General features: G+C 43.8%; 1 protein-coding gene and 1 long non-coding RNA gene across 2 annotated transcripts in view; both read right to left on the bottom strand.

Moving 5' to 3' along the window:
- The window catches only part of ADAMTS3 (ADAM metallopeptidase with thrombospondin type 1 motif 3), a 137,567-nt gene extending 129,299 nt beyond the window's left edge, over positions 1–8,268 (bottom strand). The window contains exons 1-2 of the mRNA XM_067297494.1: positions 7,983–8,268; positions 7,023–7,050 (exon numbers count right to left, since the gene is read on the bottom strand). Of these exons, the coding sequence (XP_067153595.1) occupies positions 7,023–7,050; positions 7,983–8,051 (97 nt within the window). The 5' untranslated portion in view covers positions 8,052–8,268. The remainder of the gene's footprint in view (positions 1–7,022; positions 7,051–7,982) is intronic.
- A 2,155-nt stretch (positions 8,269–10,423) lies between these two features.
- On the bottom strand, positions 10,424–12,413 carry LOC106492060 (uncharacterized). The gene is made up of 3 exons (XR_001293917.2): positions 12,341–12,413; positions 11,571–11,634; positions 10,424–10,694 (listed from the first exon to the last, which is right to left on the bottom strand). It is a non-coding gene; the product is annotated as an uncharacterized lncRNA (long non-coding RNA).
- Between the last annotated feature and the right edge of the window lie 7,317 nt (positions 12,414–19,730).

The following is a 19,730-nucleotide window of genomic DNA, read 5'->3' as shown; positions in this document are numbered from 1 at the left end:
TGATCCCCACTGGTGAGATCAGGATTCCTGTCTCATTAGCAGCGACGTTAGCTGACTGGTAAACTTCTAATTGGGTTCTGAATTGCCCTAAGTGAATACAATACTTGCTTTAAAAAAAAAAGGCCTCTCTTTCTGCATAGCAGTCCCTTTTACTTGCAGCCTGGAAATAGTACTCTTAGCCTGAGAGAATAAATTTTTCCCTCTGCACTCTCCTGCTATTCTTAGACACTGATGAGAAAAGCAAGAGAATCTTCTTTTTATACAGTAGGGATAAAACATCTTATAGGGACTGAGCTGTGAACACGAGCTAGCCATGCTTAATTTACTCAGAGAAGGGTCTCTCTCTCTCGCTGCTGTTATTACTCATCACGCTTGCTGCCCTGAATCAGAACACACACTAGTGTTTCCCACTGCTCTAAACTAATTTTACACACTGTAACACAAGTCCATCAAAACAGTTTATCTTTTCTGCGAGACCTACGCAACCCGGGAGTAATCAGGATATTAGGCGTCCAATTCTTATCCTGTAAAAGAAGAAGGAGAGCCATTCCCAGGCCAGGTCAAACTGCGGGTCAAAGCACTGCTAGAGCTGGGCCAGAGCCTGAGTCTTTCTACCTGTGTATTAGACTTTATGTGAGAGTTTACTAAAATCACTTTGTTATCACTTCGTAATCACTCAACACAAAGAAATAATTCCTTGCTCTTTTCTTCCTGAAAGGACTGGCTAAAGCAATACTAGAATATTAGTGATACCTTTCATTTAAAAGGACTTCAGGATTGAGTAGCTCAGATGCTACCAACAAGCACTACTGAGAAATCCTCAAATTAATATAATGAATGAAATGAACTAGGTTTTACTCGCTCCCAATTTAAATCACACTTGAACTGAGAACTTACAGAGAAAAAAAGCTCAGTAGCTAATTCCTCTCTCCCTGAAGCAGCAGCTGCTTATTTTAACAGACTTGTGCTCTGAACTAATAACTTCGGTAGGAAGCCTAATGGCTTCGTTTAAGTGTTTTTCCCCCAGGTATTTTCAATTCCAGTTACTGACCCAAAATAACTACCACAGTGGGAAAAAGAAAAACTTAATTTCAGCATTCTGCCTCCGATGGACAGTCGGGCAGCCCCACGTCCCCATCACCCCAGAGACTGAGCACTTCAAAGGAGGCCACTGTGGCCATCTCCACCAGCTTCATGGCTGAAGATGCCCAGGGCAGCGTGTCCAGCGCTGCCCTGGCATCACCCGCACAGCTCCAACTCCGGTACCAGTCAACAAGAGGGGACTTGACAGAAGAACAGCGCCTGGTACTGGCAGAAGGTGCATGGACATTTAAAATCTTGCTACATAAATATCTTCACATAACAGGCAAATGCTATATTCTAAGCAAGTGAAAAGGTCCCAATAAGTCAACTGTTCTAAAAACTTACTCCATGTCCTACAGCTACCGGTCAAAGTGAAATTTTCAGTAGCAGCCAATGCAACCATTTTGCTATTGCACCTATAAGGGGAGGTTCTAAAACTGGTATCCCTAATCTCAGATAATTCCCATTTAAATCACTGGGAATTTTGGGCAAGCATTGCTAACCTAGCTCCTTAGCGATGGGACCAAATCAAAACTCTGGACTCATTTTTATTAATTAGAGCAGGCCAACAACAGGAGAGACAACTGCTGGGCTGCAGCTCCTAACTGGGTCACAGCAAAACTCCAGATCCTCACATTCCCCAAGCTCCAGCGCTGAGGTTTCGTTCACAGGCTGACATTCCTACTTTTACCTCACTGAGATTCTTTGGAGCTTTTTTAAAGCAGGATGTAAAATGCCAGAGACCACAGTCTGGTGACCAAATTCTGTGTTCACTGCACAACTGAGAAATGACTTTGCACATCTTGCAGCAGTATTCCCAGGTTTCTACTTGCGGGGGCAAAAATATATATATTTTTTGCTAATAACAAGAACAGCTGGCTAGCCACAAGAAGGTAGGCACAAAGGGTGGAAAAAAAGAATTTTCAAGTTTTTGAGTCAGCAAAAGCACTTTCCAGCATCTCTAAATGCTGAGCTAGAAGAGGAAATGCCTTTTGTTCAAAGGTAATTAAAATTAAATGTGGCATGACTAAATACTGAAGACATCTAAGCTCCTCGACTGACTTCTATTACCGTTTTTCCATAGACTCCATCATCTTAGGAAATGCTATTCCAGCTGTAGGTGTTCTCTTTCCTACGCTAAAACTTCAGGCGCCCTGTTCCACTAGTTCACAGCTTACAGTAATGATGAGAGAAGAACACAGAGAAAAAAAAACACTTAACTGAAAATTCTCTTCATTATTTCATCTGGCTTTAAACTGCTGCTACACTTGCACAAGGTATAAGTTGAAAGGAAACACTTATGAAAGAACATCACATTCTTTCATAATATGCCAAAACATAATTAGTTGGAGAATGCCCCCAAACACACAGGAAACTGAAGAATTAACACTACTGGCTCACAGTAGTTTTCTTTGCACTGTAAAAGAAGTGTTGACAATTGGGGTTCAAAAGCCCTACACTTTTTTTTTTCTTTTTCTTTTTTTTTTTTTTTAGGACAACTACATTTGGAAGAGCTGTATTTTTGTTGGCAGAGATTTTGTGAAATACACTGACCAAAAATTTTTCACATGGGTGTTCACAGTAGTCTTCCAAATTCATAGACTTCCACCTAAGAAAGTGGATTTCAAGCACACAGTCTAAGTTAAAATCAGTGAAAAGCAGGAACTTCTGAGAACTCAGACAAATTATTTCTGTGCCTAAATTTAGCTACTCAAGTTTGAAGACACTACTTTTTTTCCTCTTTTAAAGAAGTATTTAAACAGTAGCTATTGTTCATTTTTCTGATCTTTTCCTCGCTAACATTGCACGCAAATAAATTCTGTTAACAGGACCATCCTTTTTCCAGCCTTCTGCATTACAGACACAGGACCAACTTTCATGACCAAATTAAGCTTTTGATCACATGAGCTCCTTCACCCATTACAGTGACCTATAAAATTATGCCCCAGGAGTGAAAGTGCTGGCGGCAAGACTTGCCCACAAAAAAATTTCTGTGCCATGACAAGGACACATAGATTAATTGCCGTGTGCAGTAACCACTTGCCTCTTCAAACCGCTAGGAAATATTTCAAAAGCAGGAATATCAATGTGAAAACACACTGAAGTCATACCAGTTAGTCTAGTCCTACACTTTTTACCATAAAGTTGCGGCTTTGATCGCACTGGAACTCCTGCCTGTCCCCTGCCAGCTGTTCTGGCAGCCCCCATTACTGAGCAGGGTGGGCAGCATTCAGAGGTGACAAACCTGCGGCTCGCAAAGCTCGTGACCAGTTCAAACGTTGCTCCAGCAGCACAGCTACCTTACCCGACCAAAAGCGCCAGTCTTTTGGCAAGGCTGATGCTGGATAATCAGAACTCGTGGCAGGAACCGCTGGTAACATCCCGACCAAATTGCCCTGACATTGAGCTACAAGCCATGTCCCAAAGTGTCCCATACTGACACGACAGGATGAGCAGAGAGCTACTGTCAGCTTCCAGACCTCCCTCATCTCTCTTGGAGGATGTATCTGAATATGGCTTGTAGGGTCAGGATGCTTGGCAACCTGGACAAATAGACCGAAGCTAACATAACACCCAAGAGCATCAGTGCGCCTGCATCCTCTGAACACAATTCACAAACTATCCAGCAATTTGATTGTATCATGTCAAAGACATTTTCTAGTGGAAGCACTGGAAAGGATTCCTGAAAGAATTACTCACTATTGTAGGAATTAAAAGGTCAGCACGTAGTAAAAGAATTGCCACAGGTTCCCAGGTTCTGATAGATTAACTCTGTCTACAGATAACCATAATGGGATGCGCACAGAGCAGCTCCAATTACTTAGCAAAGTGTTTCTCAATAATGAGAGGAGATGGTACAGTACCAGACAGACAACCCTTGCAGGGATTTCATCTTCCCTTTTTCTGCCTTCATTGTAGGTGAACAGTGTCCAGAAATGAGGAAGCAGTTTTGGTCCCTTTCTTGCAATCACCTGAATCAATTCAGGACTATCATTCACTCTGTATTTGGCTGCCCTGTGCTGGCAAAAATGCTCAAACAGAAAGGAAAGATTAAAAGGGCAGATAGATTTATTGAGACTTTCCAAACAACCCTGCACCTAAACAGGGATGAGGCCATGCAGTGTACCCTCAGTGCCACACTCCAAGCATTGCGAGTTGGGTGACTAAAAGCAGAGGCTTTCAAGAACCCAGGCTCACATGGTAGACCTGTCTTTAGTGTCCTCATTCCTCCACTTCACTGTTGACTTGTCCCAGAGACACAGACAACTAAGGGACTCCTTTCCTGAGCAGTTGGGGAGATTCTTTGGGACGTTTTCACAGCTTCTGTCGAACTGCAAAGGCCCTTTGCACAGTACAGGTGAGCTTGTTTTAGCCAGGCTCTGCGGCAGCCTGGCACTGCTATTTTGCAGGTCAGACACCAGTTTTCTTCCAGCAGTAGCACCGAGCAGTGCTGGGCTCTGTTGCACGGCAGGCTGGGAGGCAGAGAGCGAGGATGTAGCACCACCCTGAGTGCCAGCACCTTCAGGCTTACTATTTCACCAGTGACAACAAAGATTTCCTCTTGACAGTTTCCAGGCATTTGCAATAGATGATGCATTAATGTAGGTCATTAAGCTTGAGCAACTCCCTAGCTACAGAATACATTCCATACTGATATTAAAAAAAAAACAACTATATACTTTTATTTATCCTTAGAAACTATTCAGGCTACAAAAAAAGATTAGCTGCTGACAGCAGCTAGCCCTGGGCCAAATCAAAATATACAAGACCAATGCAAACTGACACTTAATAGGGACTTAAAACTAGAACAGCCCACTTGGAGGCAATCCTATTGCAAGTTTTACTGTAGTCATTAAAGCTCTAGACTGAGTAAACCATACCTTTTCAATCAGAATTTACAGGATAAAACATTATGTTAAATATTAACAGTTTAAAAACCACAGTGCATGGAACAAATCCCACTCGCTATAAAGTGTGTGGAGGGGGCTGTTTGTTTTTTTTTTTTCGGAAAATGCAGATTCCCCCCTCACGAAAACACCATCAATCCCTGAAAGACAGTGCCGGTCACAGACAACCCAGTCTTGGTAAACCGTCAAATTGCCAGTCCTTCTAGACTGTACCAAAAGCCAGCGAGCCAGAGTGCAGTTCTGCTGAGGAGCAGGCACAGAAAGGCTGCCGACCACTCGCTCGCTGGGCACTGACCAGTGCTGACTTCCAGCCCTGCAGGGCCTTGCTGGGCCGTTTCGGGGGACGGCCTCATGGTGCAGCGCGTACACGGACCCACCAGGCAACAGAGCTTTTCCATCTCCCATCTGCCTCCTCCCAGGTAGAGGAGGGCAAGATCAGAGCAACCGCAGAGGCTCCTGCTGTGCCGTGAGAACCACGCAGAACGCCTGTCCCGCACCGAGCGCACAGGCCTGTCACGCGGGGCTACGCATCAGGGGTCTGATTCACCCTGTATTGTGCAATATCAGGTCTCCTGCGGTTCCTGCACGCCTCAAATGTTCCCAGACTACAGCAATGCAGGGGCCACGAAAGAAAGAAAGAAGCTAAAGGAAAAAAAGCTTCCTTTTCCACGTTAAGAAATTTGTCTAATATACAGTATAATTTAAAAGATGCATTCCTGTATAGCTTATGATTACTAAAATTCAAATACGATCCATATCTCATGGTAACGACCAGAAATAAAACACAGGATCAGCATACTGCTGGAAAAAAAGTTTGTTTGCCAGTTTAAACGCACCTAGCTGTCTCTATTCCTATTACTCATCGATCACAGTGGAAATCAACCTAAGCGCTTAAGAATGCAGTGCCAGGACTGAAATTGAGACGAAACCACCAAAATTTAGAAAAATACTTGAAATTCTTTTCCGAACAAAACCTCAAATCAAAGCCTGAATCAAAACCTCAGAACTGGAGGTCTAGTGGCAACTGGAAATACAATTGCCTGGGATCCTTTTTCACTGCTACAGCTCCTCTCAGTGAAGAGCTCCAAAGCGCTGCACAGACGATCGCATCTTACAACTTTGGCCAAATTGCTGAAGTGCTTATTTCATAACTGGGTAAACTAAGGAACAGGTAAGAGATGGCATACGCTCATACTAACACTCTAGGAGCGAACCTGGGGGCTACAACGCCAGCTTCTGCATCCTTTGACAACCTCTTCCATGCCACGGAGCGCTAAATTACCTGTTATTTTAAAAGAACACTGATCTACTGAAATTAAATTGCGTGCACATGTTCCCAATTATATGAGGTTTCCTGTCTTTAGAAAATAGTTAAAGATGCTTAACATTCAACATGAAGTACGCCGTGGGCACTGACACGAAGCTTTCATTTCAGTACCATCATGGACACCAACTCTGTACTATCACATCTTCTTACGTATTTATGCCAGTTTGTAAAGCAACAGTCAACAATTATCTTTAGGCATGCAGCCAGCATACTGTGCCACCAACAGAAACGCGCAGAGGCCTCTACATTAGACTAATTTTTCCAGCTAAGAGAAAAGGTTGAACACGTGCAGCACAGAAGCAAAAGTGTCTGATGACAGTGGTTTGCCCTGGCCAAACAGAGCAGGCATTTCGTCCCCGACTCAAAAATGGAGCCAAAGTACCTGACCCAAAGCTGGTTTGCCATGTCTTTCAGAGGGGTGGTTTAAGCACGCTGCAATTTTGAGCTTCCGTTGCTTTGTTTTCAAAAGGGAAGCCCAGATTTATCAGGTTGTGAGAACTGATAACGAGAGGCCAAGCAAATTCAAGTCATGCCACATCACTGTGAAGAAGCTACAAATGCTCCTGGCTGGTAACAGGGTGGGACGACACAGGTAAAAGCTTGCCTGCAGAAATATCTTTTTTTTTCAAAAAATGAACAGGTTCACTGAACTTATGTCTTTTACTTCCTTTGAAATAACAGGAATAATACTTAGCAAAGCTTACCTGCTTGGATCTTTTGTTCTTCACCAGCCTGCAGAAAAGAAAAGAAACACGCACACAGAGTTATTAGTGTGATTATTAGGCAATGTGTGACTTCACAGTCTTTCTAGAAGGCTGAAAAGTTACTCGGTATGAATTGCACTTTTTTTTTTTTTATATTTCTGCTTTTAGTTTCCAGGGATGGCATTTTTCCTTAACTGAATAAACAGCTGTTCCCTCTGATACACTAACCAAGCCCGTAATAAGTTTAACATAAATAGAGCAGCTAAGAAATCCTGATTCTGAATGAACCATTCTATAAATTGTGAACCTGTGCCAAAAAAAAAAAAAAAAAGAAAAAAAGTTCAGTGGCCAGAGAAAGGCCTGAAAATTAATTGAAGTGATGAGGCGCGGGGGTGCCAGGGCTGCACGAAGGCATGGACGCCGACAGCTCACCTTCGCCTCGACGCCAGCCGACAGCCAAGCGAACCAGAGCTCCGCAGCGCCGGCGGGATGCCCGCGCCAGGACACCCACGCGCGTGGCACCGGTCTCGGCTAGCGCTCGCCGGAGGCGCCTTACAGCCCGGGCGCTGGGTGATGGGCTGCGGGGCAGCGGCGGGATGCGGCCCAGCTCCGCGGGTGCTGCGCGCCCGGCTAAAGGCAGCTCCACGCTCGCTGCTCGCCCCGCCGGAGCGGGCCGAGGGGCCCCGAAACCCGCGCAGTGGAGGAGGGCAAGAAGCACGCTCCGGGCAAGGAAAAGGAGAAGCCAGGCGACGCGCCCAAACCGCCTCCCCTGACCTGTCAAAGCCCCATCTGCAGCCCGGGGCTGGTGCCGCTGCGACACGTGCGTGACGGCTGGCTGCCCCCCAAAGCCGCGGGCCCGCCGCCTCTCGCCGCCGCCGCAGCCCCCCGTCCCGCCGGGCGCGGGAGCAGCTCCCCGGGCAGGGCAGCGCCGGGCCGGGCCCCGGCGCCGCCGCCACTCACCTGCCGGCCGGCTGCAGCGCGGACCCCCACGAGCGCGGCTGCCACTACCCACAGGGACAGGAGCACCATCACGAGCCGGGGCGCCGCAGAGACCGCCGCCCAGCGCCACCGCACGCACCGGCCCCGCGCTCCTTCGCCTTTCCTTTCCTTTTTCTTTTTTCTCTTCCTCTTCTTCTTTCTCTTCCCTGCTGCTGCTCCTCTTCTCGCCGTCCCTTGGGCCCCGCGCGGGGAGCGCCGCGGGCGGGACGCGAACCGGCGGCGACGGAGGGGCGGCGGCGGCGGCGGCTGCCGGGGGCGCGGGCTGCAGCCCCGCTAGCGCCGGCGCCCGCGCGTGCTGCCGGCGGGGCGCCCCGGGGCTCAGGGCAGCCGGGCGGGCTGGGCGCGGGGGGCGGCGGCGGCGGCGGCGGCGGCGGCGGGGCGGCGAGTCACCGCGCCGCCTCCTGTTGCTCGCTGCGCCCTGCCTGCGCCGCGCATCGCGACCTGCGGCGCTAATAAAGCCGCACCGGCCCCCGGGCGCGGCTCCGCCTTCGGCGTGGCCCGACACACCGACGTCAGGGCCGCCGCCACCGCCACCCCCGGGCCGGCGCGGCGCGGCGCGGCTCCCCGACCGGGGGCCGCGGGGAAAACTCTTCCGCGCCGCCTCGCGCTGCCCCTCGTTGCAGCGGCTCTGAGGAGGGCTTCCCGGCCCGGGAAGGCGCCCCTGCCTTGCCGAGCTTGCTCTCACCTGAGGCCCGGCAGCTGAAGTCCCCGAGGCTCCGGCGGGACAGAGCGACTCCTCTTCCCCCTGTTTGGGAGCACAGCGCGCGACCAAAGCTCTGCGGCAGCAAGACCCCTGTCCCAGCCTGGACGGATACCAAAGCGCACTCGCACAGCTCCTTTCACCAACAAAAATCTTCAAGAACACTCTTGGTCCCTTATATTTACCTAGAAGATGCTATGCGCTTGAGGCCATGCAATAAGAAGTTGATAATAAACACAACCAGGTGTATCCCCAAAGGGGAAAAAAACGAAAAGCTTTACAAATACGCTTTTAGGAGCCAGACATAAATCATTCCTAGAACATACGGTTCAGCAGTATTCAAAAGAGCGCTGTCAGGGTCAAGCTTATCCTCACCAGTTGTACCCCTACACGACTGCACGCTCCCAGCTTCGCATCTCAGCACCGTTCCTGCATGGACGAAGGAGAAAACGTTACCAGAGCTGCTCGAGATTTTGTTTCCTTTTTTTGTTCATTTGTTCCTGTGGGAAAAAAATGATGGAAGGTACTTCTTATAGAAACCATTTGGTATAAAACCCTTTTTTACTGAATAAACATCTGAATTAAAAAACATGAAAAAGCCCTTCTTTTTAAATATTTTAAGAGTTGCTCTTTGAAGAAAGGTTTCCATTTGTTTTCTATCTCACTTGCTGTGTTACACAGAGATGATTAATCCAGCAACATCTGGACCTATATTTAAAATTATACTGTTCTATTGTACCTTCTGTATTCAAAGTCCTATTTACTTCCTATGTGATAATGTCATGACCAGCCAAAATGGCTTTCTCTTGGCCTCCATCTAGCACAAACAAGAGGATCACTGCTACCTGAAGGCTGTCAAAATAGATGTGTAAAGTGTCTAACTGTAATAATCACCTGTAAGTTGAACTGCTTCTCAGAAACCATCATATTTACTTGAAAAAGCAAATACCAGTTCTACTGAACCCAAGTTGTCTCATAGCAACATTTAAGAGAACCAGATCTCCAGCTTCATTTTCAGGAGACATCCTGGATATTTAAACCACATAGTCATAAAAGCATAAAGCAAAAAAATCAAAAGAATTTCTCTGAGAAAGCAGAAGTGCCTGGATGCGTATCTCTTATTACAAGTGTAACATCATTTCTGTATGCTGTCGTTCCCACAAAAAAATACATAGCAGCCGGTTACAGTCAGCACACTGTAACACAGTGCAGTTGCACACAGCAAAAGAACCACCTTTCGGAAAGATTAGGAAAAAATCAGAAAGCCTGAGGCAAACTGCTAGCTACATAATTACACATTACACAGTATATTAAAAAAAGTAAGTTTGCAAAGCCACGGAGCCAGAATTGTCAATTCAGAAATGCCAAAGCTAAAGCTTTACTCGGTCTCCTTCTGAACTAAGATACAGGCTAGAGTTACTTGATAACACACCACTTATCCCACAGGACTTTTGGCTAATCCAGTACACAAATGGGTACCATTCACTTAATGCAAAGCTATTCCGTATTTTATTTCCTTCACTGATGTTCACTCTATGACCTCAGGCCGTATTTACGATACGCTATTCAAATCCCCAAAATCGCGTTGTTCCTTCTCTTGCAGGCCTTTCTGCAAGGCAACATACCTGAGTGCTTTGCAAACCATCCATTTCCTGCCGTTACAGGTGTCTGATGTAGCCTAATTATAGGTGCGAGTCATGATTTGATTTCTTTTTCCTCCCATTTTGTCTAGCACTCATAAATTCCAAGTTCCTTCTGACTTCACAATTTTACAAAGGCACAAGGTCAGATTCCCAGAAACAGGGAACAGGAGAAGTTGGTTTAAGTGATTCACTCAGCATCTCACAGGAACTCCGTAGAAGCAGCAATTCTCATTATTGACCAAAGACACTCCACCTGCACCGAGTCTCCTTCAGAAGACCGCGGCCTCAGGCCTCCATCGCATGTACTGCATGCGCCACGGCTACACAGACCTAGAAAGTGAACGTGGAAGTGCAAAAAACCATCATGCAGTGCACACAGAGAAGCAAACTTCTGGCACGTTGTAATGCTGTCTCTACAATCTTAAGAACATTTGGTCAATAAAGTGGTGGGTGTTATAGCCCTGGTTAGTTCACTTTTCCAAATATATATATTTTTTTAATGTCAAAGAAACATAAAGATACACAAAACACAGCTCTGGAGGCCAGGGCAGATATTCTGTTCTCTAGTCTGTCAGAGCAAACAACCAAGGTTTAACAGAGTTATAACAGAGTAAAAATAAGGTCTTATAATGTGACATCTCATCAGCTTTCTCTAACAGGAAGCAAGACTGGGTACCATGCTTCTAACAAACACAAATCAAGAGAGTATCTGAAAGTTCAGTTGAAGACATTTTTCATCTCTAACAGCCGCATCTCTAACATACCAGTATCAAAGAAATCACAGCTTTTCTTATGACTTCTCAAGAACATTAGGCAGATCAGAGGCCAAACTCAGGTTTGTGGTTTTTTAAAGTCTGACTGACATATATGTGTGTGTGTATGTATTTTTATTTATATATATATGCATATATGCATATATATACATATATAAAATAAAAATCTGTTAAGTATTTGCAGTTCCAAAATTATTCTAACACTACATCAGATGGGCTTTCTGCATAGATGCAGTTTCTGCTGATGCACTAGACTGACAGCTACAAATATTTTATGAATCTGTGCTTAGGCCCTGAAGCGAAGAGGCACTGATGTCTGAAAGGTTTTGCATGGGCCAGATTCTGGCGTGTGGAGAGGGCAGAAGTCTGTGAATGGCAAGGACAATATTTATGGGAGTAAGTACTCAATGCTGTGAGTAAAATGTTGCATTACCTGGTTCAAAAGGCTCTGGAACACATTTTCCATGAAATCTCAGATTTTCTCACAGCAAGCGTGTCTGGAACACAAAAAAAAATTCAAAGCACATTTTAATTGGAACAAGAATTCAAACAGAAAAACTTGAAAGAACAGTATTCCCTATGTGAAACCAAGAGAATTTAATTGAAGAAGAGTTTTTAACTCCCATACTAGCTTCCAAATATTAAGATTTTTTCCCAAGCCCCAAGTGAACTCGACTAGAATAAAAGTATATATATAAAAGAATACAGCTAGAATAAAGCTGTGGTCTAGACAAATCAAATAGTCTTTACTGATCTTTTAACCTTCTTGTGTAACATATTCACGCATTGGTTAATAATCAAATTTTCAGGTACTTTTCCTGATATTTAGAAATAAAGTTTTTTCCCACAATATATTTTACCTATGTTCTGATCTGCTATGTTCTTTGCCAGTTTGCATCTCATGTCCTTTCTCAATATGGCCAATTTGGAAAGCTATATTCTATTCTTTCAGAAACAGCCACCCCACTAAAAATTAGGGGTAAAACAAGTTGCATATTTAAGATGGCAAAGATAACTGCTTTGAATGCCTGTTTTAGAAAACTAAAAATATTTTCTAATCATCATGCGGATGTTTTCCTGTTTTCATAGGAACTGCTATAGCAGTGGGCCATGAAGGACCTCCTTCTTTAAGAGAAGCTAATGGAGGCTGATTTAGAAAAAGGTACAAGAAAGCCCACCTAAAGTAGTTACAGATTTATTTACCTTCTTTGTCACCGACACAAACTAAACATCACGTCCCTCAGATGATTCTTGGGCTTTTTAATTTTTATCATTATAACCACAGTTTGTTTTTACTTCCAGATACCGACTCTGCTGAAATTAGGCTTCAGTGTCAATATTTCCTGTAATGATTGATGCAGTAGGGCCTTAGGCTCTCCTTTTGTGTGAAGCATGTGCTGATTTAAGTATAACCAAAGGGCATGACCCTTGGTGAGGCAGGGAAATTGGAGACTTGGAGCGTGTCACCGTGAAACCCAAAGTACCTGCCAGGGCTGCAGTGCTGCGGGTAGAGCCGGCAGGAGGTGCCGGCGGGAGCGCAGGACGGCGCCCTCTTCGGCTCGTGCATATTCCCTGGGATTCGTAGGGCTCCGAGCCTGCGTTTCTCCCACTGAGGGGAAAAGCCACAGTCCCCCTCATAAAAGACGTTACCCCGTATGGTTATAAAACTCAGACATAGCATGAATACATTTTTACTACCTGAGCTCAACAACCAGCTGCTCAGCTTTTCAGTCTGCTAATGGTTTGCTTAATGAAAAATAGCAATATTTTTTTCAAATCTTTAGAGATGCAGGAGGCCTACAGCGCAGTCTTGAAACCCGGGGCAATATAAATCAGCTTCTTAGCGCACGATACATCTGAAAAGAACTGCTGCCCCTCATTTTGACAATTCGCCACTATTTGCATTTCAGTAATGCTGGAGGTCCTATTCACGGCCCGGAGCCCCATTGTTGCAGCGCTGTGAACACACACAGTGAAAAGGCCACGCACAGAGGCCTTTCAGGCTAAGGGCTGTAGTCCTACTACTGCAAAAAACAAACCCCAAAAGCCTGCGTAGTCAAGAACCAAATTTCTTAAGTGGAAACCCATCGCTTGCTGCATGCTGGTACAGTTAGTTGTACAACTCTCCTGCTGCAGCAGTGCCGCAGCTGCAGCATCTTTTCTGCTCTCGGGGCAATTTGTCAGTACCTTTCAGATAGCCGAGGTGCCAGGAGCGGCCCCAGAGCTTGGCGCTTCAGGCACGCAGGAAGGCAATACTGCCGTTAGAATCACAAAAACTGCCTTCTCTCTGCCTGTCTGATAGGACAACTTTATTTGTACAGTCCAAAATTGCAAAAGCCTTTTCTACTGAGATACCACATTTAACGTTACAGCCTAATTTGATGTCCAGTCAATTCTGTGATTTGATTTCCAAAACTGCACAAGAAGCTTTTCTTGATATTATATTTTCATCTGTTTACCGCAGCACTATGAAGAAAGGATTGCAGTGAAGGTGTTGACAAGAATTACCAGACAGCACTTGAAATGGAAGTACATTGTAAATGAAAATGCCTATAGTTTCTCCTTCACAGTGCATTAAAATTGAGACTATTAAACCACACCACTATATTAAATTGCTTTAAAGATAATATTAACCTAGCAGATTGTTAAATGAAGAAAAATAGTAGACTTATTATTTTTAACGAAGCAGCATAAGATTTATGGTCAAGATTTAACCACAGGACATAGGAAACTTGAGAGAGAAAAATGTGAGACATGAAAATTATGGTTGTAAAATATCTTATGAAAAATAAAAAGTAGTAGAAATATAGGAGGTATTGTATGTGACAACTTCATATAATAGCTGCATTCCATAAAATTGTTCCTATTTTGAGGTGGTTGATTTGGAAACAAACTGTGCCAAATAAAATGCAATTAAAAACCCTCAAATTCTCAAAAGAAATCAATAAACAAATACCCATAAATTGTTCTAAAAATAAGATCAAACAAGATGAAACATTTAAAGGCCTGAGGTGCTGACAGAGAAACCAGTGGTTCTTGCGTTGCGTACAGCTTCTAAGAAAAGGCAGCTCATCTAATCACCAAAAGGGATCATCCGTTACCATCTGTTTAAAAAGGAGGTCGAATTCAAGAAACAGCTCAAATTCCATCACTTAGGTGCAAATTGTAAACGTTGCCAGCAGAGCCAAAGAAAATCTTTTATGAGCCCTGAGGTGTGTAATGAGGATGCAGAACCTAATTCTCTCCCGGACAGTCTGGCCCAATGAACCTCACCTTGTGCAGGAGGTTCCTGGAACTGCCAAGGTGGCGACCTTACTGCACTGTAGACACTCTGAAAGGGCCTAAGGCCTGTGAAATGAAGTAACATACAGATGGAAAACAGTCTATCATCCTGTTCAGTCAGTGCATAGAATCAGCTTCTAATACCGAAACACTGAGTACCTCATCCAGTGCGGTTTCCATGTGCTCTGCCTCAAATCCTGGAGAACAGCCTCTACGCAAGGGATATACTTACTTAAATTATCACCCACCTGCACTTTGGAGCTATGAAAGCTGGTGTGTGCTATCCACACTTAATTATGCTAGCATTTTCCTAGTTGTAAAAATTCCTGATTCTATACTTTCATGCATAAGCCCTTCTGGACAGGGGGGAGCTGGTCAGTCTCCTTGTGTACATAGATAGATGGATGGATGGATGATATATAGCTACATATCTATAAATAGCAGGTGGGGCTGAGTACTTGCAAAGAATGAAGTGACTGCTCAAGCAACTCACAAGAATTATTCCACTGACACAGGAGAAATAGCAAGTATTGGCTTCTGGGAATCAGCACTCGGAGATCTTAAATAAGGATTTTATTTGCCAGAGGCTTTTTTCTTTCCCTTCCTCCTTTTATATCCCATTGACTGAACAGAACAGTACCTTCTGCTGGGAAGCACAAAATCTGACAAGTTAAGTAACACAGAAAAAGGCTGCCCAGCACACTCTTTGAAATGGAAATCATCTCCCAAACATGCAAAATGCGAGAGATGCTATAACTATTATGACCACAGAGTGGCTGTTCTTTCCATAGCATTTCTTGTAAGTGAAAGTGTGACAGCATGTGTGAATTTCTGGAATTGTCAAATCAAACGTTTCTGTTAGGGAAGCCAACCAGGCTTCAGGAACTGGATTTCAGTAACATTTAATTCCCAGGGCTTCATAACCAATGAAGGTCATAAGTGAAGAAAGTATGACAAATGTCGCCGTGCTGCTAAGGTCCCAAGATAACCATCAGGCACTAACAGTTTTGGTTATTACTATTGTAACCAAGTACTGCCCAACAAGATGTCTGTGAACATACTAGAATTGTTAAGCAAATGTAATGAGTCGCATTTTACAAAGACAGCAGATAGAACCATCACAGGAAAGAATAGAGAATAAATTCTAAATATATTAGCAGGTAAAGATGAAATTACCATAAGGAGAGAGAAGACAGAGAAGAGGAAGGTATTGGAAGGTCTTAAGTCCCCATAAGAATTCTGTAAAAAGCAGTGTCATTGATGTAACAGTTTGCTCCCATTTACTAAAGGGGAAAATTACACCAGGAAATGTTTTTTTTAGAGTAATGGCCACCCTGTCACAGAACAGAGATACACCACATAATCTAAAATCTCCTTTGGGTCAAGAGATTTACAGACAAACCCCTCAAACTTCTATTTCCTTCAAACAGTTTATGGACAGTTGAAGCAACTGTGTCTGAGCCTTCCCAAGCCATTACCACCCCACAAAAGACTTGTTCCTGATGGAGAAGACAGAGAGTCACATACTCCTTTGCCAGCTGACTGACTGCAGCTTTGCATTTTCTGCAACTTTTTATTTATCATCTCTGCATATCAGTGTAATCTCTGCCTTCAACCAACCTACCCTGAAGCACACACTGCATAAACTAAACCTGTGGCAGCCTAGACAGGCTGTTGATTGACACCAAAGACACAGTAAAGCCTTCCGGTAAAGGCCATGCCCTCCATCATGCCACTGGATTCACGAGCAATCATTCTTATGTGAGTCACATTCTTACCGAAATTTTGGGGGCAGGGCATAGCTGCATGGAGAGGGAGTGAATATTCTTTCAGTAGTCTGATGCTGCTTCTGCCACTGATTCACAAGGAAAAGTTTCCCTGAGGAGTGAGGGAAGTTGCACACCTAAGCATTTCCTTACCTCTCAGGAACATACTCAAAATCAGCTATCCCAGCCTCTCTTCCTAAAACCAGAAAGGACAAAAGCTACACCGCAGAAATGAAAAAATGAAATGTAAAAATCGAGAATATCCTGCTGAAAGACTGTTCCTGGAGTAAGCCAGTGAGAATGTTTGATTCAGCTCCAATTTGAAGCTATCTGCTCCAAAAGGTTATGATGTTATCTGAACTGATTACCTCACAAAATACTTCAAGTCAGTTACGTCAGCGGTTTTGGTTGTTCCCCTTTCCTTGACTCTATTACAAAAGGTCATTCTGTGTCACAAATATAAAAATAACAACTTGACAATGCTTGCCAGTAGTCCCTTTTGTAAGCATTTTAATAACGACCACAGTTGGAGCCCAGGAGACACCACTGTTCCTGTGAACTGTCAATGTCTCAAAGGGCATTTTAACTAGGACCATGTGAAGTTGCAGGCCACATCCCATCCCATACATATCAGACTTGCGTTACGTTATGCCAGTGTTTATAAAGAAAATTTATACCACTATCTTTGCATTTAATGCATTTTGTATTATGGCTGAAACTTAGCAAAGTACTAAGGAGATGCTCAGCCTCAAGCACACAGACCCTTATTCAGGTTATATCTTTGAGCTGAAAGACCTAAAACCAGCCAAGAGAAAATGGGGCCTTATTTGGAATTTAGACAATCTAACAGTGGTCCTTGAGCACTGCCCCTGTAGTTGTTCTCTCCCAAGTAAAAAGAAAATCAGAATAATTTAAGTTCCAAATTAGTTTTAGCTCTCCTCTGTCAGGTCTCCCCACAGTTAGGACAGACAGCTCTAATTTAAGGAAGAAAGAACCTCCTAACATCCGTGGCGACTTAGCGTACAAACAACTCACCTAAAGCGAATGTGGAACTGTGTGCCAGTTCTGGATAGTATTGCTGGAGCTCGGAAGGGCTAGCACATTTTCAGCGTTACATGATTCAGACATCTGTCCTCCACTCACTGCAGGTGGTGGTGTGTAGCTGATACCTGGACCAGCGTGAAAGTCCTTAAATCTATACTTAGGACAAAGTCGGCTTTATCATCAGGTGCTTTAAATCCTTAAGGATACTCTCCATTAAAGAACCACCAACCTCTTCCTTGTGTGCAATAAACTGGGGCTGTGTTGCTGCAGATGCACATGGCATTCCTCTTATCAAGGTCATTTGCAAACTGTTTGGATCTGATAGACATATTCAAAGTGGAATTCTCCTAAGAAATAACTGAGATAACATGGAATTAAAATTTCATTCAGTCAAATATCACAGCTAAAGTACATATCTGTGTCATCATGCAAACTTAAGTCAATACCAAGAGTAAAAAGCTGAACTGGGATGCTATGATGAAGAGTGTGCAAAATAAAGCAGCTGTCACTATGGATACAATGGCAGAACTGGGCTGAGCACTGTTATTTCTGGACAACCTCAGTTCTAGATGAAAGCAGGAAAGCTGTCTGGCACAAATAAACATACCAGAACCAAGTACAAAGTGCTCTCATTAAATCTCGTGTATATTGACCCATTCAGTAGATTTCAAGTAAGAAAACAAAGCCTGGCTCAAAACTGGAGAGAAGAAAGTTTCCAGATTGTTAGCAAATCTGACCACTCATAGGAGACTTATCTAAGTATAAATTAGAAGCAGCAGATAAGAGCAAGTACTTACGAAAATATTGGTGACATAGGAGAAACTTCAGTAATGTTACAGGTAGATGCAATCAGAAAACTGAAATGCTAATATTGTTTTAGAATATATATGTATTGCATATATACACATATGTAATCACTTCCCTCTAAACTCTTATAATTGACATAAGAAGTTACTAAAGCTCTATTTTTAATATGGAACATATGTGACTGAATTGGAAGTAGATCCTTTTTATTTAGAGAGCCTCACACACAGGCTATAACATTGCTAGAATTTCCTAGATGTGGTTACTACAGATAGTCTGATAAGACTTCTAAAGTTCAGTGAAATTAGATCTTGGAGAGCTTTACTTTTAAATTGGGAGCGGGGACAACTTTTTTTGGAAGCTGTTCCTCTGCAGTCATCATTATTTGGGTATGAAATAAGTGTCTACATCCACTGTCTCCAGAAACTTTAGCAGTCTATTCGTATTGATATCAGGTCTGAAGCCAGAAGTACTGGCTACACTGTTGGCTACGTTTTGGGTTGTTTTTTTTTTCCCTAGTATAGATGGGCTTATAACAGGAAGAGACATTGCTACTTCACATGTGGATTTTTGGATCATTGTTACTTTCATGTCAGCTTACATATTGCACTGGTCCTTACTTGGACCAGATGGTAAAGTCACAGTCTAACTCTGGAACTATCTGTTATATTTTATCTAAATACAGTTTTATAAATGAAATCACTGAATTCACTCTGATAAACAGTCTGCAGTGCCCATTCACCACAAGGCACATGGAGGGCTTGCAAGAGGGCTATCACAGGCAGGATTTCCAAAGAAGTTGAAAGAGGTTTGACCTAGGGCTCATTTAAGTGCCGTGCTCAGTGTCTAGGACATAACTTTCTTATGCCTTCCTGAAAATCCCAGCTATGGGCTTCAATTTCTTACACTGTGCAGTCAGATCCTTCAAATTCATGGCACTTCATGGGAAAGTATACAAATCTGCAAGTATTACCACTGTGACTTGAATTTGCTGGGACACTTCCAAATCGCTTCCATTTCCAGGAGGAATTAAACCAGGTGCTTTGTCTCCGCAAAGTGGCTTAAGCTAAAATCCTGATACCACTTTGCTGCTCTCATGTGGGGTCATGCTCATTAAATACTTAAGCCAAAATAACAGTAAATTGAGATGAGGGAGTAGCAATGTTTGGCAGATAAACATTAATCTCTCTGAACTTCAGTTCTCTGCTCCCTTTCCCTGAGGATCCATCTGCTTTAAGACATCAACAAGATCACATGGGACAACACCAGCACTGTTTAAAAATCACAAGCTTAAATGAAAATGAGAACTGAGCTTCTGACCTCACCTAGGGTCATCTTACCATGTCAAGGCTGGGGTTATTTCCAGGGCAGCATGTGAGAGCTTTCACTGCAGCTGCTTGAATAGTACTTTGCCTGTGGATTAATGGATGACTTAGGCTTCTCATTCTTACCAGCCTTTACAATTCAGGAGAACACACAGAGGATTTCTTCTGAAACAGTCAAAGTAAAAAGACAAAAAGTAAGCTAACCCCGTGACCTGTAAAGTAACGCTGTAGAGAAACCCATTCAACACAGTTACTCACAGTTTCTGGGAAAGGGAAAAGAAGAGGTTTTCAAGAGAAAACAGTAACTTCTATACTATTTCAGAGGGGAATCTACCACAGCAATCTCTTTCTGAGGAATTCACATGATGTAGA

Source organism: Apteryx mantelli, chromosome 5 (assembly GCF_036417845.1).
Source record: "Apteryx mantelli isolate bAptMan1 chromosome 5, bAptMan1.hap1, whole genome shotgun sequence".
Classification (NCBI taxonomy): Eukaryota; Metazoa; Chordata; class Aves; order Apterygiformes; family Apterygidae; genus Apteryx; species Apteryx mantelli.
The sequence above is the reverse complement of the archived record's forward strand: the minus strand, read 5'-3'. Positions and strand labels throughout refer to the sequence as shown.